Genomic DNA, 14,007 nt, shown 5'->3' with positions numbered 1-14,007 from the left:
TACTACTCACAAACAAAACTTATTTATTTACTTTGTCTTTGCTTTTCCAACATTCACTTTTTTTTAAGTTTTAAATTTTTATTTTTTTCTGTGTACTTTGTCTTGTGGTGGCATGGCATGAAAAACCTCATGGCAAAATCATGATGAGAATGGTATTTTTCATGTGAGATAAGAAACATCCTCAAGTATAGCAACTGTCTGGAATTCCATTTCCTGAATAATTAAACTACCTTTCAGGTTACTGATACCTAATTTTCCAGATGTAGTTATCACCAGGGCTTTTACGGAGCCATTCAGAGGCTATATAACCACTTGGAAGGGGAATTAACTTCACAGGAAGTTAATATTTTGTATTACTTAAAAAAAAAAACAAAAACACAACACAACAGGTGTCCTGGCATTAAATGCCAGGCAAGCACTGGGGGAAAACAGAGCAGAGTGTTGGGAGAGAGTATTAGAAAATAATCTGCCAAAAAGCTCATGACTTGATTAGTACTCAGGAAGCGTTATAGCAGGCCAAATGTACTTCATGGCTTTTATTTAAATACAAGAATTTTCTGCTTATGATGTTGAAACAAGTCATATTAACTGTATCTGATAATGAGAAACCATTATGAAAATTAAAAAAAACAAACAACAAACAAACAAACAAACACAAACATGGGTAACTACAAGAGTATCTACCTTGTCATGTAATGTAGTTTCCAAATGTCCTGAGGAAATGTTATTGAAATAAATAATTTTTAGGCTCAGTGGTCTTGCTTCTTGTTCTTGTTGAAAGGTATGAATGAGTAACAAATTGTAATGAATTAACTAATGAGATAAAGGAAAATGTCTTTTGAATATTTTCAGTCTCACCTATTACAGAAATGGGTAAATCTTCCCTCCTACAGAAAAGAGAAGAGCACTACATTAGGTTGTTCTCCTGTGATGGTGAACTTCTCAAAAATAAATTGGAAAGGGATGAAAAGAAATGAAGTTGAGATCTATAAAAGGATCTGTAGCGGAAACAAAGCAGGATTTTCACTTTTAAATACAAAACTGATCTCTTGAAAGATTTGTTTAGCAAATGGTTGTATCTAGAAACTTGAACACCATAGATAACAAGCTTTAGTTTTGATCTTGTATTTAAAATTTCGGTTTTGAACTTGACTAGAAATGTATCCACTTTGACAAGACTGATTAACTTGAAGCTGATTGTACTAAAGCTCTTTGGAAACTATGAGCCAGATATTTCTAACATGAGCTTGATGCAGACAAAAAGCATATGCTGTTGAAACACACCCTCCAAATCAAACATGTTCAATGAAGTTCAGCAAGCTTCTTTCAAAAGAGAGAGGCAATAGAGATCAATCAGTAGTAACAGCAATCAGGAAGCCATGAGAAATTTAGGTTGAATTCTGCCCTCCTGACCTTCCTGTTTGCCAATTTTAATCTATATACCAAGAAGAAGCCTTTTGTAATGCTCTCAAGAAATATATTCTCAGTGCTTCCTGATGAAACTTCCTGCTATGCAGAACATTCCACTCAGGGAAAGAAAATTTGTTTTTTTGTCAATTTTTTTAGAGTATTGACCAGAGAGAAAGAATAACTGGTTTCCAAGTCAAGAATCAAAATGCAAAATATTTAAATAACCACTGGAGCAAGGAATGGAGCCTAGTGCTGAGAGTATCTTACAATGGAAGACAGAAATGTGTGACTTTATACCCCAGTGAATCCAAATTACTGTCTGGAAAATAAAATAGTTTCATTTGAAAGACATATCACTTCCCTATTGCATTTGCTGCATCATGACATGTGCCTTTGGCATGGTCTCCCACAGTATTCTCCTGGAGAAGCTGGCAGCCCATGGCTTGGACATGTATACTCTTTTCTGGGTTAAAAACTGGCTGGACATCTGGACCCAAAGAGTAGTGGTGAATGGACTGAAATCCAGCTGGTGACCAATCACCAGTGGTGTTCCTCAGGGGTTGGTGTTGGGGCCCATCCTGTTCAACATCTTTATTGATGATTTGGAAGAGGGAATTGAGGGCATCCTCACTAAGTTTGCAGATGACACCAAGCTGAGGGAAAGTGTCGATCTGCCGGAGGGTAGGAAGGCCCTGCAGTGGGACCTGGATGGGTTGGATCAATGGGCGGAGGGCGATGGGATGAGGTTCAACATGGCTAAGTGCCAAATCCTGCACTGTGGCCACAGCAAACTCATGCAATGCTAAAGGCTTGGGACAGAGTGGCTTGAAAGCTGTGCAGAGGAAAAGGATCTGGGTGTGTTGGTTGATGCTCACCTGAACATGAGCCAGCAGTGTGCCTGGGTGGCCAAGAAGGCCAACAGCATCCTGGTAGTGGGTGATATTGGTGGTAGGGGGATGGTTGAACCAGATGATCTTGGAGGTCTCTCATCCTTTACTGGATGCGTGGTGAAAATTAGTTACAAAGGATGAGGAAAAGGCTGAGGTGCTTCATGCCTTCTTTGCCTCAGTCTTTGGCGGCAATACCGGTTGTTCTCTGGATACTCAGTACCCTGAGCTGGTGGAAGGGGATGGGGAGCAGTACGTGGCCCTCACTATCCACGAGGAAATGGTTGGCGATCTGCTACAGCACTTGGATGTACACAAATCGATGGGGCCGGATGGGATCCACCCAAGGGTACTGAGAGAACTGGCAGAGGAGCTGGCCAAGCCGCTTTCCATCATTTATCAGCAGTCCTGGCTACTGGGGGAGGTCCCAGTCAACTGGCAGCTAGCAAACGTGACGCCCATCTACAAGAAGGGCCGGAGGCTAGACCCGGGGAACTATAGGCCTGTCAGTTTGACCTCAGTGCCAGGGAAGCTCATGGAACAGATTATCTTGAGAGTCATCACGCAGCACTTGCAGGGCAACCAGGTGATCAGACCCAGTCAGCATGGGTTTATGAAAGGCAGATCCTGCTTGGCGAACCTGATCTCCTTCTATGATCTCCTTCTATGATAAAGTGACACGCTGGGTGGATGAGGGTGTCACATTTCTCAACACAAGTTGTTTCTCTCAGTACTGCTGAAGATAATTAAATCCTGAAGAGGAACATGATTTAAAATGCATCTGTCTCTTCATTGGTGTTACATTGCATGTACATTCGAAGCACTGCCCACAGTGCTACTTTATATGAATGCCTATATATATATATATTATAAATATAAATACTAAATCTACATTTGTAAATCATAAAACTTGCCTTAGATCAAATACTAGAAGACATATCACATATTAGATGCCTAGTCCAAGACTGTGAATTCTGAAATGTGGATTCTGAAGTGAATGCCTACAGTGTTGGGTATTAACAAATGACTTTGTAGCATCTGGTTAACTTCAAAAATTTGGCAAAAATGTGGCAACAAAAGAAATCAATGTGTATGTGCTCCTGTGATACTAAGGCTCAATATTGACTGAAATACCATTTGTGTTTGGAGTTTGAAACATCATCTTCAATCCTGTATAACAAGTAAATTCCATTATGGAAATTATTTTTCCTAGTTTTTGAGTAACCAATTTGCTCATACTTTGTCTTTTTGTCATTCATTCTTTCTAACAGCTGGTTCCAAAATATTGGTGAAGGATCCCAGACCAGCTTTGGGAACACCAAGTCCCAAACTAAGTGGTAAATACTTTCAAGTGTTTATAGTTTTAAACAATATTTTTGTAGAAAAGATAAACAGAATAAATTTGTGAGACTGCACTGCGTGGCTCAGAATTAATAAAGTTTTTAAGAGAGAATAAATTTTTTTTAAGAGAGAAGTTTCCTTAACTAAAATTAGCCTTTTAATTTATCCCTATTAAATGCCTACTGATATGAATAAAGATTTAAAAAGTATTTTTATAGGATAGGTTTCGGTAATTTCTTTTTTATTATGTTTTACTTACCTTCATAACTATGTTAATGATATATTGCTTGGTATGCATATTACTAGTTTTTTCATTTGGAAAATTTTTGTACAATCCCAAGTAATTGCAAATAAATTACATAAAGATCCATTTTCCTGAAACTGGGAAAATAAATTGCAGGCATAACAGGTAGCAGTATCAGATTGTTTGCACCATGCATTTTCCTTGCTTGTAGCTTACAGGCCCAGTATGCAGGTGTTATGTTTTTATGGGTTTACTTTTCAAAAAATGCCTGTATGTATACACAGATAAAACTCCAGGAAAGCTATATAGGGAAGACACCTTGTGTCTGTGGCCCATAAAATAAACAGTGAAGGAAAACTATCAGGTATTCCAGTGTGCCTCACTCTTGAATTTTGGGACACCCTGAGAGAAAAAGGAGCAAGTGTTCCTGTGTGCTTATTTGACGTGAGATGCCAGTGTACACACTAACATAGAACTTTAATTTAAATAAGAGTAACTCCAAATGATGTGAGTATGCGGATTTTTGATGATTTATTATAAGGCTAATTTTGATATATTGTCTTTGGAAAGTGTAGTAAAGACATTCTAAGGAACCTTCAATTTCATTTTTTAAATGGTATCTCATATCTCATGTCAAGACTTTGAAAATTTGCATATATCTGTATTGATGTATAGGTAACATATTACTTTTGAACAATACTATTACTTAAATGAATCATTTTACAGTGGGCTAATGACAAAGTGTTTAAGGCCAGTCTGGATGGGGCTTTGAGCAACCTGTTCTACTGGAAGGTGTCCCAGCCTGTGGCGGGGAGGTTGGAACTAGATGGTCTTTAAGGTCCTTTCCAACCCAAACTATTTTATGATTCTATGATTCTAAAAGGAGAGAGGGTAAAGTAGAGAAAATGCTAATATTTATTGTATATTTTATTGGATGATTGACTTCATAAGTGCTAAATATTAAAATATGTATTGAAATATGTTTGATGTCTGTATAGTTCCTGATGATGTTTTTGCCCAAAATTATATATGGAAAGGCTCTTACAACTACAAAAGCAAGAAACAGCCCATGACTTTGACAGTCACCAGTTTCAATGCAACTTCAGGAAGAGTAAATGCAACACTTACAAACAGCAATATGGAATTGCTGCTTTCAGGTATGGGATAAGAAATATTAATTTCAGTTAATGTTTTCTGTTTTATATGTATTGGTTCCCTCTAACTTAATTCATAATGCTTAAGTTTTTAACATCTGCTGAAAACTGTCTTGTCTTATCAAAATTTTAATTCTAGTTCAGTTCTTTTTCAGAAGAAGGGATTATTCTACCTTTTCCTTCTCTTTTCCCAGCTTTGTATTATATTTGTAGTTAATAGGAATGAGGAGTAGAAGAATTCTAATCCACTAATTCATCTTAATTCACATTATTCTTCCTTAGTTGTTATAAGTAATCTTAAATTACTATTCGTTAAATTTTATTAATTCTTAAATGGCTTAAATGAATTTTTCCTACAACAGCTTATTATTGACTTATAAGCAACATGTTGACTCGGCAAGGCAGAGATAATTAAAGAACATGGAGAACAAAGAGAGATTATAGTTTTTTTTTAGACTGGCTGATATAGTTGAAAAAAAGTTGCTACCCATCTTGCTGTGGTTTCAGAAGAATCCCTTGACCACAATATTTGTTTATGGTATGGTATGACATTTCTGCTGTGGTTAGGTTGGCACAACAATATGTGCAGCTCTCTGCATTGTGAACCATCATCAGAAACCACAGATATGGCTTGACAAGCAAGCAAACATGAAGACTGTAAAAATGTTTGGATTTGTTTTGTTTTTCTAACTCTGTCAGTTCCTTGATTGAGACATCTCAGCCACACAGACAGTGGACCTGTCACATCACAGGAGTAGCAAGCTACAAAACAGGGATGTGAATAAGCATAACAGACTATTGGTATTAAAAATATATTTTTAAAAGTGTCCTAAAATAATTTCTGATTGTTAACCATGTTTGTCTTGACTGTCTTTGTGAATTTAATCTTTAATATGATGTCTGTTTAAGTTCTACAATGTAATTTCCATAAGGGTATTAGTTGCCCATTTGTACTCTCTATACAAGCAATGCATAGTTCATTGGGTAATTAATTTATCCCTATTTTATATGTAGAAAACAGAGAGTGTATATATTGAAAGAGTGTCTTAGGGTCAGGGAAGCAGGGATGGAATAAAAAGACATTGAGATGCCAAGAAGTTGTTTTATATTTGACTTGAGGTTTTCCAGAAAGAAAAGTAATTCTCTCCTCCCGCAGCTCTCACTTTTGTTTGTTTGTTTGTTTGTTTTTATTCTAGCATTTGTTGCCTTTTTTTTTTTTAATTTTTATTTTTATTTTTATTTTGACACCCGTGCTTACTGTGATTATAGTATACATGTCTATTACAGGTTGAAAATGGGCATGTTCATTTGATCAGGTCAGTGTGAGTGAAAATAGCAATGCTATTATAGGGATTAAGAGAAGAGAAAGGTACAGCTTTTACCTATTGATTTAGCTCAGATAAAACACTCTCTTGTACACTGGAAAACAAGTTGCCAGCACTGAAGAAGTACATCAGCCTTTCACTGAGAAATGCTTGTGAATCCATCGTTGTTAGTCAGCAGAGGACAGAGGTGCCTTTGTCTTTGGAAAAAAAAAATCTCTATATTCTTGCTTGAGTGTACAAAACTAATGTTTGTGACACTGTACACTCATTAAAGACCTCAGCCTCATGCAAACATTTCCTAATGTATGTTTATGCAATTCGTGCACAGTAGATGGGATTGATTTTTTCCCCCCCTGAGTTCAAAGAAATATCTAGATGCACACTTTCCAAGCTCTGAAGTGACCAAGCACTATGTGATGTTAATGCAGTCCTGAAAACATGAGAGTAAACCCTATGTTATCAAGGCACATTAATTTGAGTTCTGTGTAATGTTAACACAAAAGTATTCTTTTTAGCTCATACTTCTTATAGGGTAAGCACCTATCCTTAATGCGGAGAGCACTTTTGTTCTGTGATTTTAGGCATGGAAATGAGAAACATGAATTAGCAATCTTATTGCCCACTCTCTTACTGATGCTTCTGAATAGAGCTAGGAAATCTGCATCTTAAGCAGAAATGAACATTTGAGGTTCCCATCTCTTGCCATAGTCTATAGTAAGAGACTTGAGTGAGTAAGTCCTAACATAGAGGACAGAGTAAAATGTCTTTTCTTAGCTGGGATATGTCTGGGCATACGATGTCTTTCCATTTTATGTATTTTTTTACTTTCTCAGATTAGCTGTCAGTAAGACAGATGTGTCCATTTTTAAAATCATTTTTGCACCTCTGGAATTCAGTTTGATGTAATTACAACACAACCATTTTATTCTGATCACATATACAAAACTTGATATTCTAGTTGGAAAACTGTGCTATCTCTCTTCTTTTTTCTAGTACTGCAATATTAAGCAATTCAGATGTGCCAGAATTTCTTCCTTCCTCCTATATGCAAGTCTTGTCATTGTGTGGAAGAAATTGTGTTTTAACACTGATGAGAACCATTTTTATGAAATATTTTCAACTTCAGAATTTTTTAATTCAGCTTTCGGGAAAGCTCTTAGATATGTATATTCCTATATCACCTTCTTTACCTGATAGATAAATTACACATCTTGAAAGTGGTACGCTCAGTTCAAATACATTCTGCCTTATTCACAATAGTATTTTTCATCTCATATCAAACTACTGTCAAGGCTTGTTCTGTCTAAGGCATGTTTTGTTACCATAATTGTTAAGTAACAGCCGTGTGTATAGGGAATTCCCTTCTGTCCTCTCTAAAGACTAAAATCAGTTCCTATTGAAATTCTATGGTAATAATTAAAACAAAAAGTCACAAAATAATATATGTTGTTAAAATAAAATGTTGGTGAAAATGCTACTTGTTCTTCCTGTTTTCCTATTTAAGGCAAGAAATTATATGCTTATTCTTAAAGATGAGGTAATTTCTCTACTCAACGCAAATATGAATTTTAAAACGTCTATTCTACAGGAGTCTACAAAAGCCAGGAAGCTCGGCTAATGCTCCACATATATCTCATTAAAGCACCCTCCCATACATCCGTGAGCAAGCTGAAAGAAGAAAAATGGGCTATGGATGGTTTTGTGAGTATATTTCTGCTACAAAAGAAAGTGAGAGAGCAAGTTTTTTATTTGAAATCACACTGACATTCTGCACCAAAAAAATGCTGAGGCATGCCAAGTGGGGGTAGGACAAGTGGCAATGGCTGCAAGTTAGAGCACAGGAAGTTCCACACTGACATGCGAAAGAACTTCACAGTGAGGGTGATGGAGCATTGGAACAGGCTGCCTAGGGAGGTTGTGGAGTCTCCTTCTATGGAGATATTCAAGGCCTGTCTGGATGCCTACCTGGGCAGCCTGCTCTGAGGAACCTGCTTTGGCAGGGGGGTTGGACCCGATGATCTTTCAAGGTCCCTTCCGACCCCTACAGTTCTGTGATTCTGTGATTCTGTGAATGATTGTTTTGTTTGTTTTTGTTTTTATTTTGATCTTGGAAAAGCTCAAACAGATTGCTTTACCCTGAAGTTAGAAATTCACCTGAGAAATGCATTCTTTTCTTCAGTGAAAGCATAGCTTCGGGTCATTGGTAAAGACACGCTTGTTGCCTTGAGAAAGGGAAACTTAAGGGAAAATCTTGAAGGAAAATGCCTTGGGACCACTGAATTTAAGCCTAGTAACTATCCTGGGAAGGAAGTACCTATAAATTAGAATAAAATGTATTATTTTAAAATGTACTTAACCCTCATAAGGTTAATAATTCATAGGATCATAACTCTTTCCTCCCTTCCCCAAGTGATTATGCTAGCATATTTTGGTTTTGTTCCAGAGCCTTCTTCAATATTCTTCTGGTCTACAAGTGTATAATTATGTAGTTATTGAGATGAGCATTAAGTAATAACAAAGCAACTAACTGTCAACTGAAGGCAAAGTCTTTTCTATGTACTTTTAAAGTGATTATTATTGAATACTTGCATCCTTAGGGATTACCTGTGATACAATTTTTGCTTTGTACTTCCTAAGAAATCAGATAATTTAAAAGTATGTAAGATACCTAGAACTACCAGCATCTTGAATTGCCAGAAATATATATTTTTTGGTTTTCTGGTTGGTTGGTTTTACAAAACAAAAGTTAGAGGTAATACAAAACAGTAGAGATCACCATAAGCCAGCATGCTTTAAGCTGTGCCCATAACAGCTGTGTCTTTCCTTTTAAATTTCATTAATTTCCTAGAAAAAAAAAAGAAAAAAAAAGAAAAAAAAAAAGTGTGTTTTAATGGGGAATAACAGCTACCGGTCAAACATATTAAGATATTTCTTTTTCCAAACAGACTCTTGTAACATTTTTTTCCACATTTAGTTCAGAGTACTTTTTGTTTGCAGGTTTCTGCTGAACCTGATGGAGCTACATATGTTTTTCAAGGGTTCATCCAGGGTAAAGACTATGGGCAATTTGGACTTCAAAGATTAGGTATTCAGACAATTTCGTCATTGTCATTTCACTGTTCAATATTCAATATTCAGTTTTATTACATCCAGTAACTTAAGGGCATCTGCAGGATGTTAACATTATTGACATGATATAGAATGTTTAGATATTCATATCTTAAAATCACATTTAAGTAGAACTTACAAAGAGTGTTATGTCAGAAGTTATAAGGAGTTATAGGTTTCTTGCAATGTACTGCTTAATTTAGCTATGCATTTGTAATTCCTTGAGCAATATTTTTCTAAGAATATAAAATGCATTCAGTTTCACATATAACTATTTTGAAAGCCCAAGTTATAGAATGCTCTGATAAACAGTCCTCTTATTCATGGTGCTTAAGTGGCATTACACCTAAATATTGCACCTAAATATTAGAGTGAAAGTGCTAAATATTTTTAAAGTAAATCTTTATGTTGCTTATAAGAAGACCAAAATCTTACTGATTTATTTCCTAAAAATCAACTTCTTGATTCTGCAGGTTCACTTCTACACGAAAGAAAGTCTTTATTTTATTTATTTATTTATTTGAAGATGACAGCTCTGATAACTGGAAATATTTTAAAATGAAGAATTTCATTTACTTTTCTGATATTGTGTACAACTATGATATTTCTCCTGCAATCCCCAATTTTCATTTTGTTAATGCTGAATTCTTGAATGATAAAATACTAGCATTGACCATGGTTAATCAGGTCAATAATCAACAAAATGAGAGAGTCAACAGTCTCTCTTTGAAGTTAGGGATGGATTTACAATCAGTGAACAGATTTTGTTTATCATGTTTACCACTTCATTATTTTATGCAAAGAAACACGATTTTTCTATGACAAAATGCTTTTGTCACTGTTCCCAGACAATTTTCCTCACAATATGTAATTCATTGTTCTGTATTTAGCATATTGGTAATCTGTTGGGCTTTTCATTTGTTTTGTTTTGATAATTTCTAGATATTGCCTTGTGAGATCTAGAAAGAAAATACTAACTTAACAATGCAATTATTACAATGTCTAATTCAAAGCTTAAAGCTTAATGTTGAAGCTGCATTGGTATTCCCTTTTCCCATATTAAAAAAGTGTGTATTTTGGTTTTGTAGATAATCTAGTAGTTTATATGTTCCTCAACCATGCAGCAGATCATATTCTTATTTTTTTCATCAATATGTGGCTTTAGCTCTTCACAGTTTTTTCTACCTGTTTCACTTTGTGTATCAAAAGCAACAGCCAATGAAATCAGTATGATGAATTTTCGTTTTGCCTCTTCAGGTGATTTACCCTTTCCTCTTAATCATGTTTGCTATTTATACATGCAGTACTTATTCTTCGTAATATATACAAATGTAATCAATAATATAATCAATCTAATGTATGGGTTACTCTACATTTGACTTTTTGTAGCACAGTACATTAATGTGTAGTAATAACACCAAAAACTTGACTGTCATACAGAATTATGTAGTAAGGTAATTAATATCCCAGAGTACTTGTATTGTTCTCTTTACATTTTGCATGTCATTATTAATTGTATATGGTATTCTCCACTATATTTGCTTTCCAGGTGGTCTCAGCATACAGCTGTATGTATAGAGCTGAACATATTATGATGACACAATCACAAGATGTTATTTGAATTATGAAGTTTATGAAGTAGTAGGTGTCAGGAAAAAAAAAAAAACACACAGATATATGACTTGTTTTTTCTTATTATTCCTGTTAGGTCTTAACGTGTCTGAGGGTTCAAATTCTTCCAATCAACCACATGGTACAAATAGTAGTTCAGTGGCCATTGCTATCCTTGTGCCTTTCTTTGCCCTTATATTTGCTGGATTTGGCTTTTATCTTTATAAACAAAGGTAAGTATAAGCTATGTAAATAAAATTTCTGTATTACTTTGTTTTTTATCACCTTCGATCTTTTAAGTGTAAATAAAGAGTTGAGCAAAACCACAGACTGTTTGCAAAATATGCATGTAGACATTCCTTCCTACCACATTTTAGATCTGACATGCCTGAGATATCAGGTTATTGTACCATGCAGTAACTTCATTCATACTTATTTAAATTAGAAAATCATGGATGCTGTTAATTATTGGCATATGGGAAATAATATAAGGAATAGGCTTTGTGTGTGTTTACAGTAGATTGCCTGGCCTGTATTTTGTTTTGACATGTGACAGAATTGTGAATCATAGCCTGAATAATTTATTTTAATGCCTACACTGGCTTATGAGCATATGCAAGTACTATGCCAGTGAGAAGTTTCGTTATGGAACTGTTTCTGCATCTAAAATCATTAGTTCATATCTAATTATGTTATATAGCCATAATAGTCATCTCAGTTTTATTAGTCTACATTCAAATGTTGTTCATGATATTGAAACCAGTTCCAATCCAATCCAACACAATCCAATCCAATTATTTGGACTTGGTTTCAATTACTCTTTTCCTGTAGCAATACAGCATTAGGTGACTAAAGAAAATTTCATCACTTTAATAACAAGTCAATTTGTTGCCTATTAATTGAGAAAAATAGTTATTTACTACTGTTTGCCTGAAAATAATCATTGTAATATATACTGCATTATTTTAAAACGTGTAACATAAATTTCATATGGTGCCATTTGATTTTGAACTGCTTCAGATTGTGAAGGAATGTAGATGCCTAAGAATTTTTTTATACATTTGCTATTAATAATATGCTATAATCACTTGTCTTTCCTATTTATATCAATGGTTTACAATACAGTGTGCATTTTGCATAACAATATATATCACATTTTCAGAGGATTAAACTTTAATATTTTGAGAGTTTTAATAAGAAATAAAATGTTTCAGTTATAAATTGGCTTTCAATAAACTTCTTGAGTCTCCAGAAGGAAAAAAAAAAAGGATATCTCAGTCATCTGGATCATGAATTAGTGCATATTTACAAGACTTGGTTGTACTCTTAATGATTTATCATATGATCATCCAAGGAGAAATATCTACCTCTTCTTGGGTTGTTAACTTAGCTTTCAAATGAGCACAATTTCAAATGAATCATAAATATCTTATATTTTGATTAAAGAGAGTACTAGTTCTTAGGAAACATACTGTAAAAAAAAAATAATAAATTGTAATACATTATATCTATCTCCCCTAATTGGAACTGGGAGATAAATTCTGTACAAATTTTTAAGTCATGCCATGTCAGTATGGAATACTGCAGTTAGACTGAATAGTCTGTCTTTCTTCAACAGGACTGCACCTAAAACACAGTATACAGGATGCTCTGTACATGAAAATAATAATGGACAAGCTGCTTTTGAAAACCCTATGTATGACACAAATGCAAAATCTGTGGAAGGAAAAGCGGTACGATTTGACCCCAACTTGAACACTGTTTGCACAATGGTATAATGCGGTAATGATATGTTTTCAAAGTTTGGAATTTGAAACACAACACAGTGCACACACAGTTCACTGATTTAAAAAAATATTTAAATTAAAGCACACTTTTCAGGATATAGTGGGTCACCTTTTCCTGAGGATGATAGACAAGAATTGGTTGTGATTATTTTGTTTTGATTTTGTTTTTCATAAACTGGATCAGAAATCTTCATGTTTACCATGGAGAGTTTTACAAAAAAACCCTGCTGCACTCCATGAGTGCTAACTCACAGTTTATTTGCTTTTTTAAAAAAGGAGGTTATTCTAAAACATAAAATGTATTTGCATATATTGGAGGAGCATCCACTATCAGTACTTCTGTGCTTTATAAAAATATAATAGAGGGACTGGGTTAAAAAAAGATATAGGTAGAAAATAAGAGCTATACTTACAGGAGACAATAGGTCACTGACCTCTCTTTAACAGTCATATGCTACATGTTTCTCATGAGTTTGTACCATTTTTTTCATTTATTCAGTCCATTTAGCAATTAATTTCTCTCAGAACAGTTTTTGTTTAACACCAGGAAGTAGCATTTGGAAATCAGCAAGTACAACTTACTCTTATTACATCATGGAAGAAAAACAAAAATTTCAGATTCTTATTTAATGATTTTTTTTCCGTGCTTCACATCATTCCTTTTCATGTTCCAAGTCAAACTCCTTTTCTGTTTCCACTGACAACACCCAGAAATATAATGGATGTAAATCTGTTTCTACATTCCTTTTGTCAATCATACAATTAATTAGACATAATTTCCAATCAAGTAGCTAAGATGAACTGAGCTTTGTCATGTGTCACTGTTGATCATTGAAAAGAGTGACCATTTAACCATATTTTCAATGTCAAAACATAATTTAATGATGTTTCCAGTTCAAAAGTGCTTTTTACAGTAACATTAGGAATCAAATCCATATATCAAAATTGCAGGAGTTCATTTGTCATTTAATCTAGACTGTATCACATCAGTTTATTCTTTCAGCATTTTGTCAGAATGCATGCACAGAGCATGGTAAAATCCCATTGAAGCTGAAGGGATTCTAACAGACTTCAGTGAACTTTGGATCAAACCTACAAGACAGGAGGCAATTACAATTTGGAAATACTGTGTTTTCATAT

At 34.7% G+C, this 14,007-nt stretch overlaps 1 protein-coding gene across 3 annotated transcripts in view; it reads left to right on the top strand.

Annotated features, from left to right (window-relative positions):
* CSMD3 (CUB and Sushi multiple domains 3) overlaps positions 1 to 12,858 on the top strand; it is a gene marked incomplete at both ends in the record, with an annotated part of 682,849 nt that extends 669,991 nt beyond the window's left edge. For all 3 annotated transcript variants that reach the window (XM_082754088.1, XM_082754087.1, XM_082754086.1), the window contains 6 exons: positions 3,569 to 3,634; positions 4,881 to 5,039; positions 7,950 to 8,062; positions 9,359 to 9,446; positions 11,178 to 11,313; positions 12,699 to 12,858. In XM_082754088.1, the coding sequence (XP_082610214.1) occupies positions 3,569 to 3,634; positions 4,881 to 5,039; positions 7,950 to 8,062; positions 9,359 to 9,446; positions 11,178 to 11,313; positions 12,699 to 12,858 (722 nt within the window). The remainder of the gene's footprint in view (positions 1 to 3,568; positions 3,635 to 4,880; positions 5,040 to 7,949; positions 8,063 to 9,358; positions 9,447 to 11,177; positions 11,314 to 12,698) is intronic.
* Between the last annotated feature and the right edge of the window lie 1,149 nt (positions 12,859 to 14,007).

The sequence above is a fragment of the Aythya marila genome (assembly GCF_965140915.1).
Source record: "Aythya marila genome assembly, chromosome: 2".
NCBI lineage: Eukaryota > Metazoa > Chordata > Aves > Anseriformes > Anatidae > Aythya > Aythya marila.
This window is presented reverse-complemented; position numbering and strand designations above follow the sequence as displayed.